Raw genomic sequence first — 27,866 nt, forward strand, 5'->3', positions numbered from 1 at the left:
TCTCAGCCTTGCGCGCGTGCCTCCTCGGTCCGCATTCCATCGCGGGGCAGGTGCTGGGAAACTCTGACACCGGCAGCACTCATCCCCTGACTGGCTGCCCAGCTCTGCGTCCCCTTACGTCACAGTAGAGGCGGGCCTAGAGGCTGCCTAGTGACCAGAAACGCACGCGAGACTGAAACTAGCTCTCGCCTTCCCCTGCCATCGCTCTCTCACTGCAGTGACGTAACACGCACCTGCGGCGCAGGCGGGTCCGGGCCTCAACCGAAGGTCTATGAACATGTTTGAAATATTGGAGTCCCATGGCGCCTCGCCTCATTCAGGTGGGGGGGGGGGGGGGGCATTATTCACGGGTCTTATTCACTGCTAGGGCCACTCTGACAGGGGCCTCCTCAAATCATACCCTTCTCATACCTGCCCCTGCTTGCTTCTTTTCTCCGATACTAACCTCTGCTCTCCTATCTGCGCTCTTGCCTTCGACAACGACAAGCGTGCTTCTCATACCTGACACGCACCCCTCCAGCCAACTCCCTCTCTTCCCACACTCCTCAGCTACACTTATTTTTCACCACACCCGAACCAGTGCATACAGTAAGGGATTTGGGAATGATGTGGGCCTCACATTTATCCTGTCAATGCCCACTAGCAAAGCTTATAAACTCTATTTTACTATCTATGCCTTATGTGGCTCTTCATTCTCTCTATTTGGCCTACAAAATTGCTACTCGGAATGCTTTTATTGACGTGCACTGAATTGTTGCCAATTAATTAAATAATGCCTTCCGTATAAGCGCTTTCTGGCTCCCCAAAAAACTCCCTCATGGCATGAGTTCCTTTTAACCTTAATTCATGTGGCCACCTTTTGGACCGTTTCTTCCAACCCCATTGGCTGGCTGCTCAGAAGATGATCGTATTTAAATGTGCACGCATGGTGCTAGCATCTTCAATGATCAGCGTTCCAGTTTCTGGGGATACCAAATTGTTACATACTCGATCACACCCTACCAGAGATCAAACACCCAGCAACATTTATTGTTCCTAGAACTAGCTGGGAGAAATGGGGCAGCATAACCTTCCTGGTACATGATTCTGTGATCTGGAATTCCCTGCCATTGGAAATCAGGGCAGGACCCCCCAAAAAATTACAGACTTGTCTCTCAAGACGTTAGGTGGGACTGATGCCCCCTAGGTAGGGCACTGGAATTATGAAATTCTGCAAATTTATACCCAATTTACCACGTAATCCTCCATCGTTTCCTAATATGCTGATTTTAACAAAAGATAAATTACAGCTCAAACAGATGTAGAGGTGTCCAAAGTGCTGCCAAACGTGTTGCTGCACAGTGGCAAGCCCTTTTCTGTGCAGCGAAATATCAGTTTTCAGTTACTGATTGCTGTATTTAAGTGTTAAACTGAGTGTAATCAGGGGAGCCCTTTACGCAGACAATGGTAACACGCATAGAAATGGCAAAACAATGGTGACAAACTGCCACAAGCTGTGCCACATTATGCTGCATAATCTGCCTTTGCTTTTTTTTAAAACTATTTTTATTGATTTCAAACAAGTAAGTCACATTTCTTGGTTTGTATACAGTTATACAGTTACATTCGTCATACATTCAATAGGAATCAGTGGTAAATCATTTGTTAAGTCCCATTGTTGTTCAGGTATTGTCCAGTCCCTCATCTCCATCACCCTGGTAGGTGAGATACACAGTTCACCCGGTATACATTCCACTGGCTCAATTTCCCCCCCATTTTTTTGGGCAGCATCTTGATTTAAACACCTCTTTTTCTGCCATCAACACTTGTCTAATTCCTTAGTCCAACCCTTCGGCGATGGCCTCTCTATTCCACCCCCCATTTCATTGCAATTGCACGTTTCACCAGTGTGTATCCCAATGTGGTCATTTGTTGCTCCACTTCTGTGAGGTCTGTAGCCTCTATATGTTAAGAAGTCCCAGTTGGGGTGTCAAGACAATCTCTTTTCCTAGGGCTCTCTGTATGTGTGTTGTAGCTCTCTCCCATAGAGTTTTTATGTGGGGACACACCCATATTATGTGGTAGAATGTGGCTTCGCGGTTGCATTGGCGGAGACACTGCGCATCTTGTCTCTTCCCTATCTTTGCCAACGTAACCCCTTAGAAATAGGTTCGATGTAGGATTTTCAATTGGATAAGGCGGAGCCTGAGAGGAAAGGTTGCTTCTCCATGGGGACATCAGTGCAGTTTGCCAGTCATCATCTTCTAGGTGCCCCACACCGGCCTGCCTTTTCTCCCGAAGAGTATGAAACATATCTGGCAGGTTGTTACATAGTTTCTTATATGTTAAAGATACAGCTTTCTTCAGTATAGGTTCCAAAAGCAATCAGTGCTCTAAAGGGGATGACTCCGGTATATTTGCCATGTTTGGGAGTGCAGCCTGAAGGGCATGTTGTACATGTGGATAGCGGAAGGTCTCACCTTGAGCTTGTTCATATTGTTTCCTTAGTTCTGCAAATGTTAATATCTTCCCCCTTTTCACTAGGCGGCCTACTGTGGAGATTCCTATAGTATCCCATCTGTCAAAGCCTGGTTGATTACAGAGTAATCAGAGCTTTTGGGAGGACTATAGTGGGCTGGCCAGTGTCAGTACATATGACCAGCCGAGACACCTGGCGTCAAATCTCTACTGTATGGGCTGTTGGGCCCAGATATCGACCTTTCCGGCCTTTAGAGTAAAGGTGCTCCCAGGTAACCCTCCCTACCCATTTGATATCTATCCACTAGATATGTGGTTCACCACTATCAGCTGTGAAATCTGCCACATAATTTAGTCAACACTACCTCATATTGTGGTACTCTATCACAGCATAATTATTGTGGCATTGTGCATAGTTTATGAATTTCAAAGCTGGATTGTACAGCGCCAAGTGATTCTTTGTGAGTGTGTGTTGCACTATATGAATCCATATAATGCACTCACTCCTGCCCCTCCATTCTCCCTATTTACTTCCGTACACATTACTTTCTCCACTAACTACTGCTCTCCTGCAATTCCTCTTGCTACCTTCCACCTGCACCTTATTTTCTGCCCCATGCTCATCTTGCTCTATGACAAATTTACCTCGTCTTTTCGTTGTTATGGAAGTCTTTCGATTATTTATCCAGTGTTATTATTTTTTGCTTCTTTCATCTCGAAACCTCTCCAAATTGTATCTTGAGTTTTTTTATATCGTACTGCTGGTGCAAGCTTAGCAGGTAAGAGTCTAACACATTTCTTGGTTTTTCTCTCTTTATCTATCTCTTTCTCTCTTCCTTTCCTCTCTCATTCTCTCCTCTCCTTTTTTCCCCTCTTTCTTCTCCGTCTCACTTTCTCTCTCATTTTGTATTTCCTTGTCTCCATTTCTTTCTCATTCTCTCACTCTCACTCTCCCTTCTTCTAACTATTCTAATGTTTTCTTTGCCACTCCCACCTTTTCTGTCTGTCTCTTGCTCCCTCTAGCTGTCTATTTCTCTCACTTCACTCATTTCTTCTGCTTATCTAACACTTGCTTTCTCTCTCTCTGTCTTGGTCTGTCTCTTTATCTCGTTTCTCTCTCCAAGCCTGCCAATTAGCTTGGTGCAACATTTGTCACACAATATCAACTTTATTCACGTGGCCTTCTGTCGAAGAGCTGATATCACAAGGTGAGCCTTAGGTGTGCTGGACACCCCTGCAGAGTGGGTGTTTCCAGCTCCTGTGGAAGCTCTGTGCTGCAGATGTCCATCAGAGATTCTGCAACCTCCTTGGTATATAGAAGACAGTGCCATAAGCCTTTGTAGTGTCTTTGGAAAAGAGTAGGAGTACTCACTTAAGCCATGGTGGGCTCTAAGCTTCAACTCTATCCTTGGCCGCTACTTCAAGGCCCCAGCAGGGCTGGAAAAGCAGTGATGGGCTCAAAGCCCCACCCCCTCTAGACCACTCTCTCCCTGGTCTCACACAGTTAACATATTTTGAAGGTTGGTAGATCTGTTGCCTCCCGCTATATTATTCTCTTTATCTCTCTTGCTTTTCTGTTTCTATGTTGTGTTGTTTGAATGTAGTTTGTTGTTGTGTGGTTGTTACCATTGGGGGTCTCTAGTTGGCACAGGTAGGTACTTATGACAAATAGGGACCCTCTCCTCTAGTCAGGGTAAGGGGGATACACTCCTAAAATAACCCCTGCTCACCCCCTTGGTAGCTTGGCACAAGCAGACAGGCTTATCTCAGAGGCAGTGTGTAAAGCATTTGTGAACACATACAGTAATCAAATGACAACCCTACAGATGGACACCACACAGGTTGTATAGTTATAAAAATAAGTTTTTTTTTTATAAATTTACCACAAGACCATAAATGACAAAAAGAATCCACAATACTATTAAAAATCAAGAGTTCTTGTCAAAAATGCTTAAATCAAAGTTATGTGCGAGTCGGTAGCCCTGTCCGGCTACAGCGTTGCTGAAATAACACAGAGTCTAACAAATCCAGCGGACGGTCCGGGCCCACTCAAGTGTCGACAGACTCGGTCACAGTACCTTTACTTGATGCGGCAGGCACAGGCATGCGAGCCGGTTCCGGCATTCATTGCGTTGCGGAAAGAAAACATTGCAGGACGCGTTGTCCCTCAATGCGGTGTAGGCAACGGCCCGTTGACGGAGTCAGTGGGTCCGAGGTGTACGTTGCAGGGCGAGACGGAGCTTCGTTGCGGTGCTTGCAGCTTGCGGTGCGGCAACAAAGCTGGAGTTCAGGAGCTGGCGTCGATCAGTCCGGACAGCAGTACGAGTCAGGCGGTGCTTCACGAAGTGTGCGAGCGGTGCCAAACTCCGATGCGTTCAAAGGACTTGAAGTCAGCAACAGTGATCGTGTCGGTCAGACCAGTTCGATTCGGTGTAGCGAGGCGTTGCACGTCGCGGTGTCCACAAGTCATGGTGCAGGCAACGGCTCGGTGACGGCGTCAGGACGGAGTCGGTGAGCTCAAAGCTTGCGTTGTTCGATGCAGACGTTGCTCGATGCGGTGCCGACAGGACACCGGGCCGGTCATAAGAGTCGGTCACAGCTCCCTGCCTCTGTAGCCACTGAAACAGCATTCCCAGGAGCAATCCACAAAGGCTGTTAAAGTCTACTGGTCCTGAGACTTCGGTCCGGGGGCAAGCTCTTTTCCAAGCCCTTGGAATTCCTTCACAAGTTGAAATAAAGCACACAAAGTTCCTTTCTCCTTCCTTTGGCAGTCAGGCAACCACTGCAGGCCAATCCCCCAAGCAGCACTTCAGCTTAGGGATAGTCTCCCCTCAGTTTCTTCAGGTTCCTCTCGTCAGCAAAGGTTTCCTCTTGTAGTCCAAAAGTGATCTAATTTCTTGGGATCAAGGTCCCAATATTAATACCAAAATCCTTTGTCCTCTGAGGGCAGAGGGGCCTTTGCCCAGTCCAAACCAGTTCTGGAGCACTCTGTTCACATGACTCCTTCTTTCCTTTCACAGTGGAGGGCAGAAACATCAGACGCCCCACAGGAGGTGAAGCCAGCATTGTGGAGGAAAGGCACAGCCCTGGAGCACTCCGTTGACATGATTCCTTCTCTCCTTTCACAGTGCAGGGCAGAGACATCAGACGCACCACATTGGGTGGAGCCGGCATTGTGGAGGGAAGGCACAGCCCTATTCTAACACTTGCTTTCTCTCTCTCTGTCTTGGTCTGTCTCTTTATCTCGTTTCTCTCTCCAAGCCTGCCAATTAGCTTGGTGCAACATTTGTCACACAATATCAACTTTATTCACACGGCCTTCTGTCGAAGAGCTGATATCACAAGGTGAGCCTTAGGTGTGCTGGACACCCCTGCAGAGTGGGTGTTTCCAGCTCCTGTGGAAGCTCTGTGCTGCAGATGTCCATCAGAGATTCTGCAACCTCCTTGGTATATAGAAGACAGTGCCATAAGCCTTTGTAGTGTTTCAGGTCCCAGGTGCAACTCCTCCCTCCCATCTAGATGCAGAGCTCTCTATTCACCACTGGGCTGACTCATCCTGTCTTTTGGAATCCCCCAGCCCTGTCACTCAAACTCCAGACTAGGAATACTCAACCTAGCAGAAGCAGGCCTGGATAGTTAGACAAGAAAATACCTACTTTCTAAAAGTGGTATTTTCAAACACAGAATGTTAAAACCAACTTCACTGGAAGATATATTTTATCATTCTGAGTTCAGGCATACTAAACTAAAATTTCTACCGTGTTCCCTGAGTCAGTTAAGATGTAATAATCTAACTGCCCATTCTGGCCTATGGAGAACAGGTAGCCTTGCAATAGTGAAAAACGAAAATGACTGTAATTCACTATTAGGGCATGCCACACACACCAGGGCTTGTCCTACCTTATACTTACCATGCACCCCGTCCTTGGGCCTACCATAGGGTTGCCTGACACGAAGAAAAGGGAAGGTTTAGGGACTGGCAAGTGTGTGCGCTTGCCCAGTCAGCAGGGCAGTACCTGACTGCAAACAGGCTCTGCAATGGCAGACCTGGGACACAGTTTTACAGGCTGCTTCTGTGGGTGGCACAATCAGTGCTGCAAGCCCACCAGCAGCATTTGGATTTACAAGCCCTGGGCACACCCAGTGTACTGTACTAGGATCTGACAAGTAAACCAAATCAGCCAATCATGGAATCACTAATCCTTACATCAATTGACAATAGAGGGAGCATATGCACTTTAGCACTGATTAGCAGTGGTAAAGTGCCCGACTCATAAAATAGCCAACAACAGGTCAGAAAAAGTATAGGAGGAAGGCAAAAAGTTCAGGGATGACCCTGCAAAAAGGGCCAAGTCCAACAGTGGTGTTCTGTTTTGTCACTGCTGTTAGTGTTCTGTTGTGTGGTGTTTGTGTTGTGTTGTTGTGAGATTTTTATATTGACGTGTAGTTGTTTGGTTAAGTGTGTTGCTGTGTTGTACTGTGATGGTGTTGAGTTACTGAGTTTCTTTGCTGTGTTGGTTTGTTGTCCTATGTTGATGTGCTGCTTGCACTTGGGATCTTTGAGGTAGCTGAGCATGTCATAAACACAGTGAGGATGCTGATGATGAGGACATTCCGCTCAGCTATTTCGCTGTACCTCAGACCAAAATTCAGAAGAGGCTAAAATGGAAACTGCTATTTTTAGATCAACGTTTATACTAATTTGCTCCCCTCTGAAAAACGTTGTTGGACCAACCAGGCTTTCTCCCAAAATGTATGCAGATTCATCAAAGTCATCTGTGAAAACCGATTCAAAGACAATTATTTTTTACCACAAATATCTCAAAAACTGCTAAATAGATTTTCAACAAATCACAAAAAGGATTTATTCTAAGGAGAATTTTGTGTCATTCCACAACTCACTTTGAGAGAGCTTTTCCATTTTGTTTAAGCACTCCATGAGCATGCATGTGTTCTCTAGCTGTCTCCCTCGTGTGCATGTCCCCTGCTGTACATGTTGCTCTCTCTTGTCCATGTGCCTCTCTCTCCTGCACTTAGTGTTGCTCTTACTAGCCCATGTGCTTTGCTGCCCCCGATCCATGTTGCTCTTGCCTGTGTGCTTCTCCCTTCACCCCGTCCTCTCTCTCGTGTTCATCTCCCCGCTTCCTCCTTGTTTGCTTCCACTCTCGTGTACTTCTTTTCCCTTCATCTGCCCACCCCCTACCCCAACCCACTCCTGCATTTCTCTTGCCCACTGCGATCCTTTTTTAGGTCGAACCTAGAGTCAGCGCGCATGCACTGCCCTGGGGGACCATTTTGTAATCCCTCTGTAGGGTTTGAACACACCCACACACGGCCACAGCTTTTTCATTGGTTGCTTGCTCTGCCTCTAGAAATATCATTGCTTTCGTTGGTGAATAGTGTACCTTTGCCCCGCCTTGTGGCTGTTTTGTTACCGCCCTGGTGACTGCCCCAGCTACATCGTTCCTTTCACTAGTGCATATATGTTTTTGTTTCAGTGCACTACTTTTTTCGTTCGGTACTCTCCTTGCAGCTTGCTCTGCTTCCCCCTGCTATCTCAGGCTCCCCTAATACTGGGGCAGCTCTTTACCTCCCCACCCTTTTGAATTTCATTGCCCATGCTGTCTGTTAAACCGGAGCATCCGTCCGGTTCAAGAGGCCGAGGGTCCTTGAGGCTGCAGGGCTCACGTGTTTACAGTAGATAAGTATTTTTGTTTTGGCTATACTATATTTAAAGTTGAGGAGGAATGCCAGTTACACATGTTGTGACGTTTACAAATGTGCAAAGGAGGACTGAGGCAAGGGCATAGCTTCACATTGGGCATTTTTTATGTGTGACATTATCAGGCAGGGAATCCTACTTTTTGTAAGGCAAACCCCCGCTTTCATGCTTGCTGTTTTATTTCCATATCAATAATGAGGTAATTGAAACCTGGTCCCGGGCCGGATGTAAACGGCTGCATAGAAAATATACAACAGTCTGAACGTGCATTAAATAACATGCCTCGTATGACAGTGTATGTGAGGGGGCCAATCCAGGATGCAATCAAATAAGTGAGCCTAGTTTGATGTGGTCTACGTTCCATCGTAGTTTTGTAAATTAATATAGAACTTCGACACTGCTCATACCTCTGTTTCCTCACATTTTGAGAAAAAACATTTACTCTCTTACACTAGCTTACAAAGACTTACTCTCTCTTCTACCTATTAATTTAGCAGTTTAAATATAGACATATCTTGTAGGATAACTTTTAAATTTACAGTACATTATTTTAATTCCTTATACATGGTATAGCCAGGAATGTGCCATAGCTTAAAGACATTGGCAATGCCAATAGCTCTGGCTAAACACTTATTAGGTCCGAAAGGCTAGACCTATTGGCTATGCCAATGCTTGTTTTCAATGTTATATTTTTGGGGGATGGACAAGCACCAAATTGTTGCTGGTACATCCGCTTTTTAAATAAACAAGCTTTTTTGCTACTTCAGGTTTTTTTAAATTTACCAATCTATCCTGGATCAGTAAATAAAAAAAGAAATGGCACCCGAGTAATGTGCATGCTTCACGACACATGTGTAAGCCTACAAAATGATATGGGCATCCCCACAAAATTATTCGGCTGCATCATCACATCTTTTTTAACCTTTTGTTCATGCTGCACAGCACTGGCATTTAGCCGTTGCTCTTCAGCATTAACAGAAGGCATTGGCAGAACCAATAGGCTCAGAGGCGAGACCTATTGGCTTTGCCAGTGCTTGTGTAATACTTTTTAACATTTTTCTATGATCCTGATTACTTGTGATTTTTTGCCACTGAACGAAACTCATGGTATTGTGCACATTTTTAAATTCCAAGATGGTTGAAAAATAATGTAAGCACTTCATCATCCACCCACGTTATGCACAATTCAAACGTGATAGACAGAACTTTCAAGATTCTATCTTACAATTTTCACGAACAAAATATTTCTCCATATTAATTCTTTGATGTATCTTGTGCGCCTTTTTCAGATACAAATTACTGACCAAATTTACACCAAAGAAACAACAAAAGGTGTCCCTCAGTACTGAGGGACACCTTTTGTTGTTTCTTTCTTGTTTCCCCTGGTCCCAGATCAACCTAAAAAGGGGGCCTCCTTACTTTTTTCTTCAAATTTACACCAAACCATGAAAGAAACGCTTTGTGAATGAAGTTATAACCCTGCTCCGTCTCGTATAAATGCGTTCAGCGGTTATTGCTGTAGTGAGAGCCAAATTCCCTCTGGCAGCTAAAAATGGGAACTGCATCTTTTTTCCCCTGCATGGAATTGCAAGGCTGGGTAAATAAACTGTATCCATCACCCCTGCAAGTCTCTTTCACTACCATATGCGCACCATGGTTAAGCCTATTTATGTGTTTAGGGCATGCCTTCATATATCTTTATAGGCACTTGTGTACCTATGCATATGTAGGTATGTCTGTGAACACAAGGATACTTACATGTATACAGGTACTCACGTTCATATCTTGAGGTGTGAAGGCATGCTGTGCACTAGGTAAGCATGGACATGTTGCGCATTTCATAGATAACTGACTGACTGGCATCCCTCTTCTTCCTCGGGCTGTCTCTGCTGTCCCTCATTCTCCGAGTACGAGCAATGATACACAGATTTTCTGCATTTGGTTTTCTTGGGGAATATTTGTTCTTTTCAGAGCGTGGAAGGGTATGTGTCTCTAATATCTGTGTGTCTTGGGCAGTACAGGAGAAAAGGTTTCTTTCTTCTTACATTTCACCATCACACCAGCTTCAGAATCTGGCCTTTTGGTCACACAAGCTTTGCTGTCTAAAGGTCTTGCTCCCTCACAGTCTCCTATGCCTTGCTCTGTCTCTTAAGTCAACATGACTGCCTCTTGTGCTTCTGTCTGTCTCAGAGATTGCCCTTAGACTGTGAGGGCATTTTTACCATCCGAGGGTAGGGCCATCTTCCCTATGGCAAGAAAGTGAGCCAGGAGCTGCGTGACTGCAGCAGACTCATTGTCCAGAAGAGCACATAGTAAGCCATGCCTTTGGAGGTCCTTGAGAATGATAACTTTATATCTCCTTCGTGTAGGTAGGATGATGCAACCAGTGGTGATGTGCAGGATTCCATTATGAGTGATGAAGAATGATGTCTGATTAGCTGCCAGTATAAGTACCAGGACCACACATTTAAATGACAGCAATTTGGTCCTCAGCTAGAGAGCGGTCAGTGGCGGCTCCTCCTCTAAGGCATAGGAGCGTCGCCCCTCTTCCTTGAAGCAGCAAAAGAAAGGAAAAAATAAAATTATGATAACGTAATATTATCATTTTATTTTGCCCTCCTGCTGCCGTAGCTTGCGTGAGAGGGCGGGGCTGCAGGGGAAAACTGGTTGAACACTCCTAAGTGCGCAATGACTGTTTAACTGGCCATCTCGGGCTGCCCAAAACAGTCATGAACTCTTTTCCTGTTCTCCATGCAGGCTGCATTACAGCCTGCATGCAGAAGATGCCCACCCCTCCAGCCCCTGGCTGAGTTCCGTGTCAGAAAGGCACGGGGAAGGAAGTGGCTGGAATGTGCTTGAATGCTGTCTTTATTGAATCTCTGTGATTAATGTGTGCCTTTTCGTCTTCCTTCTAGATCTTTCTTGGAGGACGGTGAAGAATCCTCTACCCCAGTGGACACAGTGGAAGTGGAGAGTGGGGAATCACCCTCTGGATTTGAGCACCACCAAAACAGCATGGAGGCAGCCCCGAAGAGACCAAGCACCCCACAGGCAGTCAGCAGAGGCCTCAACCAGGCGGCAACCTCCCCAAAGCCAACAATGACCGAAGCCAGGCAAAGCCTCTACACGGTATCATTGGTGCTTAGCAAGAGGATCGCAAGTACTATCTCTGGAGGGGAGCTCGTCGAAGCCATATATTCTCCAGGAGAGGAAAGAGTAGGGGAGAGTCCAGCTTGGGAGCATAACAGTGTCTCACCTCAGAGCCCCAGACAATATGAAAAGAACGAAACTTCACAAGGGCTCAGAAGGACAGCTTCATTGGAGGTATCACCTGGGTCCTCTACATTGCGAGAGAGGCGGAGCCCAGGAGCAACAGACCTTCCCAACATCCCCATGGTGCACAGCGCCATATATGCCAAGGTGTACTCGCCAACCAAGAGAACTTGGAGACATGTAGAGTTTGGACATGTGACTGGAAGCGACCCTGCGACAACTCGACCACGAAGGGAAGCAACCATAACAAATAGGGATGAGGGGGATTGGCCCAGTGGCAAGGGCAGCAGAGAGGCTGACTCCCCAACCAGGGACTGCTGGCAAAACATTGATGACAGTGCAGTTAACAGACTAACCAAAAACAGCACCTCCCAGTGGGCAAGGGACAGTATTGAAGCGGGTTCCCCCACAGTAACCCAATTCAAAACTATAAATAGATTAGAGGATTACCCCAGTTCACCAGAAACACAGTGGCAAACAAATAACAATAGGTCAACAGAAAGTGACTGGCAAGGGGAAGACCACACCACAGAACCTATGTCACTACAAAAAAGCAGATGGCAAAAGGACAGCAATTATGACACCACAGGCTCACACAATGTAAGCCAACAGCAAAGGGAGAACTATTCATCACAACACACCAGCTGGCAAAACAAAGATGACACTTTGATAACTGAATCATCACCAAAAAGCCCAAGACACAGTACACCTCATAGTGCAGGCACCAGGACACCCCCAAGAACCACATGGCACAATACACCACTCAGTATACTGTCTACATCACCCCCACGAATCCCAGGGTACAGTCAGCCCAGCAGTGTGGCAACCAAGTCACTACCAGAAAGTCCATGGCTCAATAAACCTTCTATAATAATAGCCACATCACCTCCTGGAATTTCCTGGCTTAATAAATCAAGCAATATAATTTCCACATCACCAACTGGAAGCTCCTGGCACAATAAATCTGGCAGTACAAAGGTCTCATCGCCAGGAAGTGCATGGCACAACAAACCGAGCTGTATAGTAGCCACATCACTTCCAACAAGTTCGTGGCCGAGTAAATCCAGTGGTAAGACATCAGTGTTCCCACCAGAAACCCGTGGGCACCATAAAAGCAGGAGTACACAAAACACAGCAATAAAAAGCTGTGGGCCCGATACAGCAAGTAATATAATAGCCACATCACCAACAGAACACCATGGCCACAACACAACCAGCAGTACAATGTGGTCAACACTACCAGGAAGTCCTGGATTTAACAAATCCAGAACAACAGAAACATCACCACCCAAAAGCCCTGAGCACAATACACCCAAGGGAACAATGGAAACATCACCACCAGAAAGCCCTAGGCACACGGCACCCAATACCGCAGGGGAACCCTCACCACCAGAAAGCCCTGGACGCAATACACCGAAAAGAGCGATGGAAATCCGACCGGGAAGTCCTGGGCACAATACACTCAGCGGAAACATAAAAACACCATTAAAAATCCCACAGCATAAAAGAACTAGCAATATAATAGACACATCCCTCATAGAATGCCAAAGGCACAATACAGACAGTAGTGAAATGGACACATCACCACCGGGAAACCCAGGCCACAATAATACAAAAAGAACAAAAGAAACATCACCACTAGGAAGCCCTGGCCACAGTGAAACAAGACCAGCAGAAACATTGCCACCAGGAAGCCCTGGCAGCAATGAAACAAGAACAGCAGAAACATTGCCACCAGGAAGCCCTGGCAGCAATGAAACAAGAACAACAGAAACATTACCAGCAGGAAGCCCTGGGTACAATACACTAGGAAAAGTAATAGAAATATCGCCAACAGCAAGCGCTGGGCACAACATACCCAAGGTAGAGACAGATACATCCCCAACAAAAAGTTTAAAACATAATAAACCTAGCAGTATATTGATCAAGCCACTTACAAAACACCCGAGGAAGAGTGCACCTTTCATTATAATGTACACTTCAGTCACAGATAACCTTAAGCCAATCATAGACAGCAGAAAAACAGATAACTCCCCACCGAGAAGCCCTGGGCACAATCAACATAGAAATGAAATGATTAAATCACTACAAGAATACTCCGAACATGATACAACCGAGAGTCTAATGGATGCCTTGCCGCCAGAATGCTCTGGGCACAATCCTTTACACAGTGGCAGGAACAAACTACCGCAAAATTGCCCAGAACAAAATAAAACTGATGGTATCACGGACCCACTGCCGCCAGAAAGCTCTGAGAACACGGTACATAACAGTATAATCGAAGCTATGCCTCCAGCAAAGCCTGGGCATGAGGTTGTCAGCAATAAAGTAACCACTTTACCATCAGAAACCTCTGAGCAAAATGAGCCCAGTTGTTTAAAAACAAAATCACTTCAAGAACCCACCTGGCAAGATGAAGTGCATAGTTTAGGAACAAAATCCAGCATGTCTCACAGTTCAACATGCAGTACAACAGCAGAACCACAAAGCAATGGCCAAGATGTATTTGATGGTATAAGGACCACTTTCAATTCAAATTGCGAGAACCCGAATGAGTCGTGCAGTGCAGTAAGTAAATCACTCCCAAAGCCCATGACCCAAAATGCAGCCAGCAGGACACTGATCGAACTAGCACCAAAAGGCACCAACCAGTCTTTAAGCAGGGGTACAAAAACAGAAGTATCACCAAATATCAACAGCCAGGATGAAACCAGCAGGGCAGTACAAGAGTTCCTTCCAAACTCCATTAACGAAAATGAAACCAGCAGCAATGTAAAAGAATCTGACAGCAACCATCAGATTTCAGTCAATTGGGCAGCAACTGAGCCATTAGGGGGACAAAATGACAACCAGGTTGAGTCCACATCAGGAGTACCTAACTCAGTATCAAAAAGCACCTTTAAAATCGAAGACAGTATTAAAGAGTGCAACTTGCCAGTGAAGATCCCTGGCCCAGAGCAAGATGGCTTGCCAATAAACACGCCAGTGACAGGAAACCGCTCCCAAAATGAGATCGATTCCCCAAATGCCGAATCCCCGAAGGAAAACCTTGCCTTTAAAGTCCATAATGATATTGCTGCTGTCACATTAGAACAGGAAATAGGTGAAACTCCCAATAAACTCACAAATGGAGACAGCCAATCACAACATTCCAAGGTCGAGAATGAGACCATATTGTTTGGAGAAACATCAATGGATAACATTGGTGACGAGTCTGCGCCAACATTGAAAATCTATGTGACAGACTACGAGGGTGTTGTTACTTCCAGTGAACAGAGTTCCAGAAATAATCTGGAAAGCATGGACACAATGCTTCCGCTTGATAGAAACTTTCAAGGGGCGGAAGGAGGGCCCGGGATGTCCTCCACAAAGCATATGCACACCTCAACAATGACACACCTACCACCATTAGAGGGGACCACCCTGCCTCACAGTATGGTAGGGGAAGAATCCGATGTTGCTGTTGACATGGATAGTTGGGTTGACATTGTCCGTAAGCTGGAAACCCCAGAGATCATGAAGCACCCAAGGGTGGTGAAGCTGCCACGGACCTCTGCCCTCTCCGTATATGCCACTTTGCCACCCATCACAGAGGATGGGGGCTCACCGAGGTCACCAGAGCCTCTACCTGTTTTTTCAGACACAGAGAACAGGTTGTCATCACCTGTGGACGAGGAAGAAGAGGAAGAAATGGAGGGTTTTGAACCATCAAGTGACGTGGATTCAGGTGTGGCATCCACCCAGGACAGCAAGGAAATGCCAGCCACTGGAGAAAAACCCAAGCCTGTCTACTCCTGGGAGAATATTGTGAGCAGAAGCAAGGACCTGGAGAACCTAAGCCCCTTGGAGATGATGAGGCGGCACCTGGGGGATGATAGCAACCAGGCTTCCAGGACCACTGGGTACCGGGCTACTCTGGACCAAAACAAGCCACAGAGGCAGAGCTGCAGCACAGACACCCTGCTGTTGTCAGAAAGGCTAGAGAAGAAAGCTACTTCTTCAGAGGAGAAACCTTACTCCCGCTTGGACAGTCTCCTCTTCATTAGCTACAAAATTAGTGAACATGCTCCCTATGGCGGTATGAAGACTAAGGAGTCCCTGAAGAATGGTTTGACCACTCTTCAGGTCCCTTTGGTGCCAAGCTCTGATGTGAAGAGCCATTCGAGTCCTGATGAACCACTTGGGGAGAACACAGATCCCGAAGAAGACGCCTCTGCTCTTTCCCCCCCTCCACTGCCTACCTCTCCTCCGGACAGTTTACCACCACTCCCTCAACACCTTCCAACCCCTACCCCAAGAACTGTGCCACCACTTCCCCAACACCTTCCAACCCCTACCCCGAGAAGTGTATCAACACTTCCACAACACCTTCCAACCCCTACTCCGAGCACTGTACCACCACTTCCCCAAACCCTTCCAACCCCTACCCCAAGCAGTGCACCACCACTTCCCCAACACCTTCCAACCCCTGCACCAAGAACTGTGCCACCACTTCCCCAAACCCTTCCAACCCCTACCCCAAGCAGTGCACCACCACTTCCCCAAAACCTTCCAACCCCTACACCAACCAGTGTACCACCACCTCCCCAACACCTTCCAACCCCTACACCAACCAGTGTACCACCACTTCCCCCACACCTTCCAACCCCTACACCAACCAGGGTACCAGCACTTCCCCAACACCTTCCAAATCCTACTCCGAGTAGTGCACCACCACTTCCCCAACACCTTCCAACCCCTACCCAGAGCAGTGTACCACCGCTTCCCCAACACCTTCCAACCCCAACTTCGAGCAACGCACCACCACTTCCCCAACACCTTCCAACCCCTACTCTGAGCAGCGCACCACCACTTCCCCAAGGCCTTCCAACTCCTGCATCAACCAGTGTACCACCACTTCCCCAACACCTTCCAACCCCTGCATCAACCAGTGTACCACGACTTCCCCAACACCTTCCATCCCCTACCCAGAGCAGTGTACCACCGCTTCCCAAACACCTTCCAGCCCCTACCCCGAGCAGTGTACCACCACTTCCCAAACACCTTCCAGCCCCTACCCCGGGCAGTGTACCACCACTTCCCCAACACCTTCCAAAAACCCCACATACCAAAACAAGTAGCAGCGGGGTGCCCTCCCACTCCATGGAGAACAAGCAGAGCAAGGTCCAACCTCAGGCAGAGCTGAGAGCCTTCCCTGATGACTGGGTGAGTTAGTTTATTTTCATTAACACTGAGTGGTTGATGTTTAGTTGCTTCTCTAATTGGAGGGACATGTGTCCCAACTCACCTTCCACATTGACTGTAACAAGAAGCTGACAGGTGATATCATATATATTATCTTGATCTTCAAACTATTTTGCCGAATTGTGCTTACCTGTATTTGCATTGATAGTTAGTCATTTGTGAATTGTAACAGTGATAATTTTTAGTGCACAAAACACATGCTAAACCTGGCTACAGCCATCCAGCCTCTCTGGCAGCATAGGCGCAAGTACCATTAATGCAGATGTGTAGGGTGTGGTCTCTGTCCTAGGTGTTCGAGGCAATCTAGGTATAATGACTGTCTAGTGGATGGAGCTGGACCTTCATGAGATGGGCTTCACCAAGAGATGGTCCTTTTTAATCAAGACTAAGTAGTGAAAGCAGAGCAATTGGATCTCAGAATACCACTGTCAGAATATTGCCTGACCTAAATCTCATGTCACGCGTTACATTTACTAAAGTATCACCCCATAGGAGCAATTAATAGAACATCTATAACCAATGGGATGATATTTTGTAAACGATGTTTAAGACACGACAATTAAGGAAGGTAATATTTCTGTATATGATATTCCGACATATAACTTGTCTAGGACCGAAATCTAGCAGACAGCCAATTTTGATGTGCCAGGGGATTTTATTTTCTAGAACCAGTATCAGGAGTAGGTTAGCACAGAAAAACACCCATTACCCATGCAGTGTTACCAAGGGGCTGCAAAATTACTGGTAGATTCCAGTTTAGTTTGAGTCAGGTATCAGCGTGGGTTGTTCTGCTGAATATTGAGGCTATGAATATTGTGATACAAGAACATAATGGACAAAATATACAAGACCAAAATATCGAAAGGTAAGTGCACATAGAGGAAGTATAGATTTACTATTCCTAACTCAACATCTACATACCTTGAAAATATATGTATCGTCAAGGCACATAGATGTGGAATTAGGTATGGAACATTTTTAAATACCTTTTGGTATTTCTGAATCAGTTATTTTGTATTTCCATATAAGTATACCTCAATCTTCTAGCTTTGATATTCAGGGTGCATACCATCAGTGTGCTAGCCTACAACACTTGAGGCAGTCTGAGGTGCACACTGAGTAGGTATTAGTGCCAGGCTTTGTGGGTCCCGCGTTTGGGAGAGAGACACGGACTTCAATTATGGGAAAGGCTCTGTTAACGCTGGCTTTCTTTGGTACCCCCTGGCAGTGCCCTTACTACCCCATGTTCTTGTTCATGAAAGGAAAAGCTGGCAGAGAATATAAAGAAGGCTCTCATAGCCATATTAGATTTCTGAATTTTTCACTTTTTGCCTGTACTCTAACACAACAACAACAAACTGGTAGCTGCTGAGTGGATTAAGGTGGGGCAATACGTTTACGCTTTGAAGTCATCTGGTCATCAAAGGGTGGATGATGTAATTTCCACTACAGTTTAATAGCATATAATGACGTTTTCCACAAAATGGGGCGGAGTGCTGGGGGGACTTCTCGACTGCACTTACAGTATGCCATGGACGGGAGCTGTTTACATGGGCAGTATACCAAAAGGGTGCTTCTTGTGGAGGTAGTGTGTCAAAAGACGCTCTGGGCGTGGGTAGGTTGGTAAAGGGCGCTTCTCACATGAGCACACGTGTCAGGTGCTGGCATCGGTTTCCAACCGAGCAGAGTGGGTGCTTCTCACAAAAAAAGAGTGCTAAGGGGTAATTCTGACATAGCACCAGCGCCTCCTGAAGATTACCTGTAAGTGAAGGTAAAGAAACAGCAGCCATCTTAGGCATATAGATTTCTGCACCCTTCCACAATTTTCACAACATCTGACACAAGCTAGCGGGCCCCTTGCGCATCAGCTATAGATCCCTCACCAAAGTGTAAACAGAATCACAAAGAAGCATGGCCAGAGGGGTACTTTTAATGAGGTGACATGAGATCCTGATGAGATCCCGAGGAGCCCTGGGTAAGAGGCTGATCATAGACTGTACACATCCCTGAGATAGAACAATGCGCCGTACCAACATAAATTCCCAATGAAACTTCTCGGAATCAGCTAGTGGTGGGGTGAAAATAGTCCCTGGATCAGACAGTAGATGGACCCAAGAATCCCTCTTTTTCAGTGCCGGGACACCAGGAACCTTTGGAATCAGTTAGTGCAAGGACTCCATGATCCCTTTGAAGCAGATCATGCAGGAACTCCAGGAGTCTCAGAAGGCTAAAGTGAAGGACTCGTAGCATCCCTCAGAATTACTACTGCGAGGACCTCAGGATCCATCAGAGTCAGGTAGTGGATTTCCTCCAAGATCCTTCGTAATTACATAGTGCAGGGACTCTAGATTCCCCAAGACCAGACAGTGCTGGGATCTAATGAACCCTAAATCAGGATCTATGGGTGTCTGATAGTACATAGCCCGCCGAATCCCTCAGAATGAGTGAGTGCAGGAGCTTCAGGATTCCAGGTATCAGCTATATCAGGACTCCAGCAATCCGATGAATCAGATAGTGCAGGCAGCCCAAGGTGCCTCGTTTTCAGACTCTGCACAGACTTCACGATCCCTGTGCATCAGATAGTGAACGGGGATTAGATAGTACAGGGTCGCCCAGATCCACCGAGACCACAGAGTCCAGGTAGTCCAGGAGTCCTATGGATCAGATAATAAAGAAAGCAAGTGACTCCAGGATACCTTGGAATTAGTTAATACTGGGACCTCAGATCCTATAATGTCAGACAGAGCATGGATTCTGTGGCCCCTCACATTTAGGTAGTGCAGAGGCTCCCGAATCCATTAGTATTCTATGAAAGGGAATCCAGAGTCCCCGAGGATCATGCAGAGCAGGGGCTCCAGGACGCTTTGTGACCAGATAGTGCAGGGACCTCCGGTAAGGCTGCCACCAGTTTGGGTTTGACCAGAAGAGTTCAGCTTTGAGTTTTTCTCTTGGACCAGAGTTCATGACAACATTTCAGAAAGGATAAGAGGGAGATCTGGAAAAACAAATCTGGATTTATTATCCCTACTGGCTCTTATTAAAGTGTGGGAAGTTACAAATGAGAGAAAGCTAAAATGAAGCCTTTTTTGGCTAAAAAAACTCATGAGTCTCCTTTGTGGATCGAGAGAATTGGCAAATGTGGACCAGTGGGTACACCATTCACACATGGACCTCTGTGTTTTTTGGAATAATTCTTTGCCCACGTCAGAGACACATGGTGCACTCAAGTCAGAGAGACACCCTGCCCAAAGTGGTCTATGATATTTTGAGCTCAGATAGGATTGCCTGCCACTCTGAGACATATTGTGTGTTCAAGACAGAGATGAGGACTGGCCCACGTAGGCCTGTGCTTTGTGCAGGTCAGAGATAGTGGCCTGCCCTACAGGGGCCCATGGTATGTTCAGGTCTGCAAAGTTTAACGTAGATTTTGCAAGTCTTGTTATTTAAACAATACCTTTTCAGACTTCCTCAATAACATTTGTTCAATGCGAGGAACATCGATATCATAGAGCAGCACTTTCAGTAGCACCGAGGCGCTGGGCTGGAAGGGCCCCACCACACTATCAGGTTGTCTGTCTTTTATTATCCATCAAGGCAGTATAGTACAGGAACCCAGTTTTTCTTCCTGTGCATTGGGGCCTATGGCTCCCTAAACTCTACAGTCAGAGTTCCACCCTGCTAAAGATGAAATAATCAGATCTGAAGTTTGTGGCGAACATGGAAGCGGTTGAGCTGTGTCCTTTGTTTTTGTCAGTAGATATATAGAAATCTGCAACTGTTTTCAGAATTGGACACATCACTCCCTGTAAAAATATAGGGCCTCATTTACAAGCCCATTGCGCTGCCGGTGCATCACTTTTTTTGACGCACCGGGGTCACAGTGTGCCTGCCCACATTAACTACCCATGTAAAGTCACCCTGCATGACTTCATGGACTTGTAAATATGGCCCCCTTTCATGCATTACTCTGTGTTGAAGGGGTGTTCAATGGGTAATGCTGTGGATGTTCCTACACAACTTCCATGGAACCTGACACAACATCCATGGAACCTGATGCATTCCCAGTCTTACAAGGTTTTGTAAAGCTGGGAATGCATCAGAATCCTATGCCTCCTCAGGGGAGGCATAGGAGTGGCGAAACGAGGAGAAATTCTTTGATTTCTCCTATTTATTTCCTCTTTCTATGCATGCATAGAAAGAAGAAAATGGCATCAATTATTGTTTTGTGCAGGAAGGGACAACCTTCCTGTACAAAAACAATCAACCCCGCAACGCAGGCACCCTTGCAACATGACGCAAGGGTGCCTGCACTGGCGCAAGTGCCTGCACTGGCGCAAGACAGCCAGTTGTGACCCAGCACTGGGGAAAGTATATGGATGCGTCATATTGTTGTCAATACGATGCAGCCCTGTGCTGTTAAAATGATGCAGCAAATAGGCTTGTGGCATCTTGTTGCGTCGTCTTTGGGTAAATGAGGCCCATAGATTAACGTAGGGGCCTAAAAAGTGTTCTGCCACTCTAGCATTTTCCCGGTGGACTGCAGGCAAGGAGGCTGCTCAGAGAGTAGAGCAGGTTGCCATGATCCTACAAGGCCCTCACTGCCCCATTCTAGTCTCAGCCTTCTCCAGTGTCAAGCTTATTTGAACATTTTTACCAGGGTCGATTTTGGTTTCCAGTCGACACCCGTTTGCCATAGTCAGTGACATTAACTCCTCACTTTGGATTAGAGAAGCCTATCCATGGTAGTAAAATAGTCAGATCCACGGTAAGTGAAACCTGGAAGGTAATTATCTCTACTTGACATGGTCCCATACTGTGTTGTATTTTACTGTGGCATTTATGTAGCACTTTGTACCTATTGTGGGACGCCAAAGCCCATTTTTAGATGGGTGGTATGCAGTGCGGTTAACAGAACAATGTATTTGTTGTGCTCGTGTTTTAAACGTGTTGGTGTGGGGCATAGGTGCAGAAAATGTAATTGGAATTATCTGGTTCTTATAATTTACCCTGCAGGACCTATCAGCCAGATTCATCATTGAAAACTGGGCTCGCAAAGGGCCAGATTCTGAGAATCTGGCCATTTGCAAGCGCAATTTTTGCATTTGGGCTTCATCATCCCAAATGCATAAATCGCTAATAGCGAAATCGCAAAATTGCGAGGAATTGTATTTAAGGAATCTCTATTTGAGATTCCTTAAATGCAATTCATTAACCATTTTTAAATTGCAAATTCGCTATTTTTGGCCGCTATTTACCGCGAAGTCTGACTTCGTGTTAAATAGCGAAAACTTAGAAAAATGCACTTTAGTGCATTTTTCTAAGTTGGATGTTACACACACACACATGTCCTTTGGACATGTGTGTGCGCAACATCAGTCTACATTGACATTTCAGGGGTGCTACAGGGTGTCCTTTGGACACCCCTGGCACCCTTGAAATTGCATCCTTATTTGCAATTAGCAAATTGCTAATCGCAAATAAGGAATGACTCCCCATTCATTCCTATGGGCCTTTAGCCCATAGGAATGAATGGGGAGTCATTCCTTATTTGCGATTAGCAATTTGCTAATCGCAAATAAGGAAGCTGTAGAAATCGCATATAATATTGCGATTTCTACATGAATCCCGGTTTGCGAGTCCTTAATAGCGATTCCTTAATAATCGCTATTAAGGACTCGCAAATCGGGACAATGATGAATCTGGGGGTATGTTTCTTAGTTTCTATTATCATAGAGGCAGCAGAAAGAGGCAGGGATCTACATGCATGGCATGTGCTGTTATAGGTAGTCCATTTGGGGAGGGAGTCTGGAAGACTAAACAAATAGGTAGCATCAGTCTAGCAAGAGGAGCAGTGGGATGTTGTATGCATATACAGCAAAATGGAGGGAATCGGAGAAGGTACAGCAGTCTATATGGCAGTGGTCTCTTCAAACTTCTTAACCACACTTGTGAAAAAATATAAATCCTCGGGCCCCCTCTCAAGTTTTTACACAATTATACTGCTAAATTGGCAATGTTAAAATATTTCCAAACATATTTAAACATTGCAGTCAAGCTCTGTTACCCCTTTTCACACAAACTCCCAGTCAGGAAATAAATGACAATAGTTGTTAGTGATGGGTGATGGTGGTGTGAGAATTAGCCATGCACCTTTTTTCAAAGGCTTAGATATTACTGTACACATACATCTCCCGAACCAGGAAAAAGTGGAGCACAATCAAGTTTGGCAACCAGAGCAGATACTGAGCTATTTTTAAAAGGCTCATATGCTGCATGCATCTGTTGGGCCCAAGGGGGACACATTTTTGAGTAGAGGGTCAGGCTCCAAGCTCTTTTTATGCACCCGAAGTCTCACAAAGATGGACGAGCAGAAGCTGGGTGAGCTCTGGTCTAGTCATGTGTCAGACCCTAGCAAGATGGTGCTGATGAAATTTAATGGATGTATACGATGCAAAACAAACAGTGACGGCAATGTATTTACATTTAAAGGCGAGCAGGTGTACTGATTTATTGATACGAGTTGCAAAGCAGATTAAAAGGGTTGAAACGTACACACTTGGCACCCCCTAACTCCCAGAAAAAGGACGAGACAAGAGACTGGAATAGGATCGTTGATCACCATACCCCAATTGCAAACCTTAAAGGATTAATTCATACCTTGGAAGTGTATTAACTGTCTTCTGCTTTCCCCAACCTTCAAAGATGTCTGCCGCTCATTTGTAAGAATATGAAACAGATATGGGTAGTCCTAGAACTGATGATTGTTTCTGTGTTTTCCCTTACAGCAACATGAAGAGAGAGAACGTGGAAAACTCAACCCCAGGCCGGGGAAGGTGAGGAAAAAATGAAGTATTCCAGACCCTTATGCCAGAACCCACATCATGACTCCTTACACATTGGACTGGTCTAACGGGTGCTTGGAAATGTCCAAGTGGGAAACCTCTTAACCTTGGGAACATATCCCATAGTACATGAAGAGGGAGGCTGGCAGGGGCAGGAAGAGATGGAGAATGTCAGGGACAGTCTAGAGGCTAGAGGATGGAAGGGGGAGGATATGTAAGAACCTTGAGTAAGGTGAGGTAGACAGGTAGGTGGGGATAGAGGGAAGAAAAGCAGGAAACTTATTGAAACATATTGGAGACAGAGCTTGGGGAGCATAAGAAGAAGGATACGGAGGCGTAGGAGGGGGTTCAAGAGCAGGGGTGATGGTGACTTCGTTGAGGTGTTTCAGACGTCCTGCTCCTCTACATTCACCTTTACAGCACCCTCACATTAATGAGACCTGAAGCTACTTCAAGGCTTCAATGAAAGACAGCGACACCGCACTTTTGTGTCCAATCCAGTCCTCACAGAATAACTCAATGCCCAAGAGTGCTTTGCGGCTACTATCTTTTGAAGAGTTACAGCTTAATCCCTTTCAGTGCAACAAAAAGAAAACCTGCCTATTTTCAGACTATGCCAAAATAGTATCTACTACTTAAAAAAACTAATGCATACATTAAAAAGAGAGCACACTCATGCTGGGGGCTTCCTCACATAATGCTACTATCCAAATCCTTGTAACTGACCTTCCTGTGAGCATGAGAAATGATCAAGAAAGAATTCAAAGTCTGGTCTGCTGTAGTGTCCAATTGTCCAGTCTATCACCGCCAGAGAAAATGAAGGGGGCCTTCCAGGGTGCAGAGCGACTACTTGACAGCCTCTCCTCCACCAATGAAAGCAATCTGATCTGATCTGATCTAATCCAAACGTCTTCCCACATCAGACAGATATGCTCCTCTGCATGAAAAGGAGGGAGCAGTTTTATCTCAGATCTCCCTACACCTGCAGCGATAGCCAGCAAGAGGCAAACACCCCTCTGCAGACAGCTGGCAATCACCTTCCCTTATAACAAAGTCAATTAATGTAGTAATTGTTTAGCCTTTATAATCGCAACAGTCTCAACAGTATCCATATTGCATTTGAGAACAGCAATTACAGCATACTTTCCTCACAGATGCACACTTTAAAAATGTCTGAAAAAATGTTTTAAAAAACTTTTTAAAACACTTTTAGAGTTACTTTAAGGAATGAGTTTAAATGGACGTAGGTTTTATAACACATTTTAAGAGCATTGTTTATCCTCTAGAAGCTTTATGAAATGATGTTCTGATTTCTTTTCTTAAATGAAATATATATCTATGTCTCATAATATTATTTATCAAGGCCAGGCTAGCTAAACAATACACTTTTAACTTGACGATCATTTGCTTTTCTTTGGAGTCGGGCTGAACACTAAGACAGCAGAGGCGGCGCTGCTATCTATACAAGAGCTGTCTAATATCGGTTGAGGCAGGCCTGATACCTGCCAGATTTGTAGGATAACAACTGGCATTGTAAATCAGCTTCATCTGAATTCATTCTATTCAAATCGATCTCAAGTAGAGACCTTAAAAATCAGAAAATCTGTTGTGGGTCTAGCCTCTTTGACCTATGTTGAATCCAGCTCATCGATATATATAGAAATCACTGTCTGGAGTGTGAAGACATGGACAATCCTGAATTTCACTCACTAAGGTCCTCTGCATTTCACATTTAAAGACCGTTTCTTCTCTTCATTGGGGATATCCCAAGTTTGTGACCGGGTGAGACACATTTTCAATCAATAATGGTATGCAGAAAAGAGTATTATTCACTATGCGAAACGTAATTAATGGTACATTTCTCTCCATAATCTGCCTCAATAATTTTGGCTTTTCCTTATTTCCTCTCAGCAAACCCAGATGATGGAGAGGTTCAAATGAGCAGCTTTAGTAAGCGGCTCTAAATTGAAAGTTGCTTTTGGTAATGCCTGTTATTTTGATCAGCAGCACTCAGAGTTCGACTATTTAGCATATGCGAGGTCTCTCCAGGCTAGTCCCTCTGGTGGAAAGCATTGCACGGATCTCTTTTCAGCTCGGGGCCAGTTTAATCCATTTGAATAGTGGTTAACCAGCACTGTCATCTGACAAAGCTTGCAATGCCTGGAAAGTGGGCTTCAGGCATTCTTGGCGAGTCTGCTCTGTCAGGTGTCTCCAGTTTAATTACATGATCTACCATGTTTCCTTTCAATAAAGAAAAGGTTGATCCTGGCCTTCTCTGCAGGAAGTTGTATCTGGGATAGACAGATCTAGTAGTGTTTAATAGATCTTTAGAAGACTTGTGATGTTGTCAAGTGCCCGGTTTATGATTTGGAAGTTTCAAAATACATTGAAGGTGAGAACATGTCCTGATAACCCTATCTCTGTTTGTGGGGACCCGCCCCTTTCCACTGCTTGCTCAGAAGTGTGTGCAGTAGACACTCTGGCACCCAGGCCACTCTACCGGTTTATCATCACATTTCTCTATCAGTGAGAGACTCTAGGTATGAGCTCTGCCTCTGGGGCTGAAGACCGGTCCCCTCATCTCCTCTCTTGTCTCCAGGGCGCTGTCACATATGTTGTCAACAGGTGCATATCTTCCTCTGAGCTCCATACCTTCTGCACGCGCCCCTTCTTGGGAGCTTGAGAGTATTATCTGGGTCAGCGGCCACCCCTCCCCTGCCTCCGGGTAAGAATGTTCAAATGAGCCTCACTCTCTCTTCACTGCACTTGTCATTTTTTTCTGTGACTTTCCTTCTGCCAACCCCTCCGGCATGCAAGCAGTAGCCCGTGTACCAAACCTGTTGCTGTTGGTACAGGCCCCAACTAGTGTCAGTGTAAAAACACTTATTCGTCAGAGAGAGATACCCCTTTATTTCCTCAGTGGTCAATTGTAGGTGAAGAAATCATATTTGGACATCCTAAAAACCTGTGTTGACGCATTTAAAATAAGTATTAAAAAACGTACCAGTCTCTGTTACTACCATGCAGATAGAGCAATCTTAGCTAAACGCAAGCATGCATGAGCAGTTATTAATTCGTACCAACCGGCTTCTCCATCCTCATACCTGGCCTGTACATGTTCCAATCACTTGAATCTAAGAGTCATGGCCCTCAGACTGGGTGAGCAACTTTTTTGAAGCACCTAGCCCCCCGCTCAACAGAAGAAATTAAAAGCAGGGGCTGTGGTGAGCCTGATGAATCCTTTAAGCACGTTTCGTGCATTTGCCCGGCCATGTTGGATGGGTGTAAAACAAGTCTCTGGAATAGGCCGGGAGTTCAAGCCTGTCGGCAGAGCATTATAGCAGCGCTTAACCCAGAAAAAAAACACCTTAAACATCTGATTGACGAAATGTATCCATCTCCCATGTCAAAGGTTTAGGCCCTTAGGTGGCCCCCAGGTGGCCCAGCCCAGTGAAATATTAGCTGCTACCTGTAAGCTGCTGCTCCTTCTGACAGCTGTTAGGAGTAATTAGACAGCTGCTAGTACTGGAATACATCAATTGTATTTATGTATTTATTCACTATAATTGATCTCTATATCATCTAAGATTATCTGCTTTTATAACATGGATTGGTTTTTATTGCATTGTATATTCTAAAGGTTTTAATTAACAGTACACAATAAAGATATATTACTTTATTGACTCTGGCTTCCAGGACTGGAGTAGGACACCTATGAGTGTTTTTTATTACAGGGCCACTAACTTGTTTGAACTAATGAATTCTCGATAGTAACCATACAGATAGATGTGGTTGCATGTCAGAAAATAAAGGACAGCACTATCGTAATGCAAAAATATTGCAGTCTGAATATCAATAACCAATATGCCATAAAGGTGACTGTAGATAGCTAAGCAAAGGTTTACTATTCTTAACTCCACTTCCACAAATCTTGAAGATGTGTATACATTATCATTGTAAGTAAATATATGTGGAATTTAGTAAAGTACATACTTAACTTTGTTATATATTGGCCCTAATACTTCTGTAGTACGATATGTTGCTAACAATATTCTAGCAGTGTACTATTCCACCTCACGTCCAAATACCTGGTCGAGAATCACCAAGAATAAGGATTCCAAAATGTATGTTTACTTCAGCATACTTGGTTTTCGTTCCCCAATCCTGCATCACCAACAATGAGGATCCCAGCATGCATACTTATATGAGGATCTTTGATTCTCTTTCCCGAACCCCGCATCCCTGACAATGAGGATCACAGAATGTATGCTTATATGAGTATGTTTGGTCCTCTTTCCACAATCCTGCATCCCTGACAATGAGGATTC

At 45.4% G+C, this 27,866-nt stretch overlaps 1 protein-coding gene across 2 annotated transcripts in view; it reads left to right on the forward strand.

The window, feature by feature from the left end:
- CRYBG2 (crystallin beta-gamma domain containing 2) overlaps positions 1-27,866 on the forward strand; it is a 403,207-nt gene that overhangs the window by 305,904 nt on the left and 69,437 nt on the right. Inside the window, exons 1-3 of one of the 2 annotated variants that reach the window (XM_078682658.1) lie at positions 223-320; positions 11,095-16,657; positions 23,482-23,529. In XM_078682658.1, coding sequence (XP_078538784.1) covers positions 11,195-16,657; positions 23,482-23,529 — 5,511 coding nt within the window. In that variant the 5' untranslated portion in view covers positions 223-320; positions 11,095-11,194. Of the gene's footprint in view, positions 1-222; positions 321-11,094; positions 16,658-23,481; positions 23,530-27,866 lie in introns of those variants that run through there. The other variant, XM_078682657.1, reaches the window with a different exon arrangement.

Source organism: Lissotriton helveticus, chromosome 3_1 (assembly GCF_964261635.1).
Source record: "Lissotriton helveticus chromosome 3_1, aLisHel1.1, whole genome shotgun sequence".
Taxonomy (NCBI): domain Eukaryota; kingdom Metazoa; phylum Chordata; class Amphibia; order Caudata; family Salamandridae; genus Lissotriton; species Lissotriton helveticus.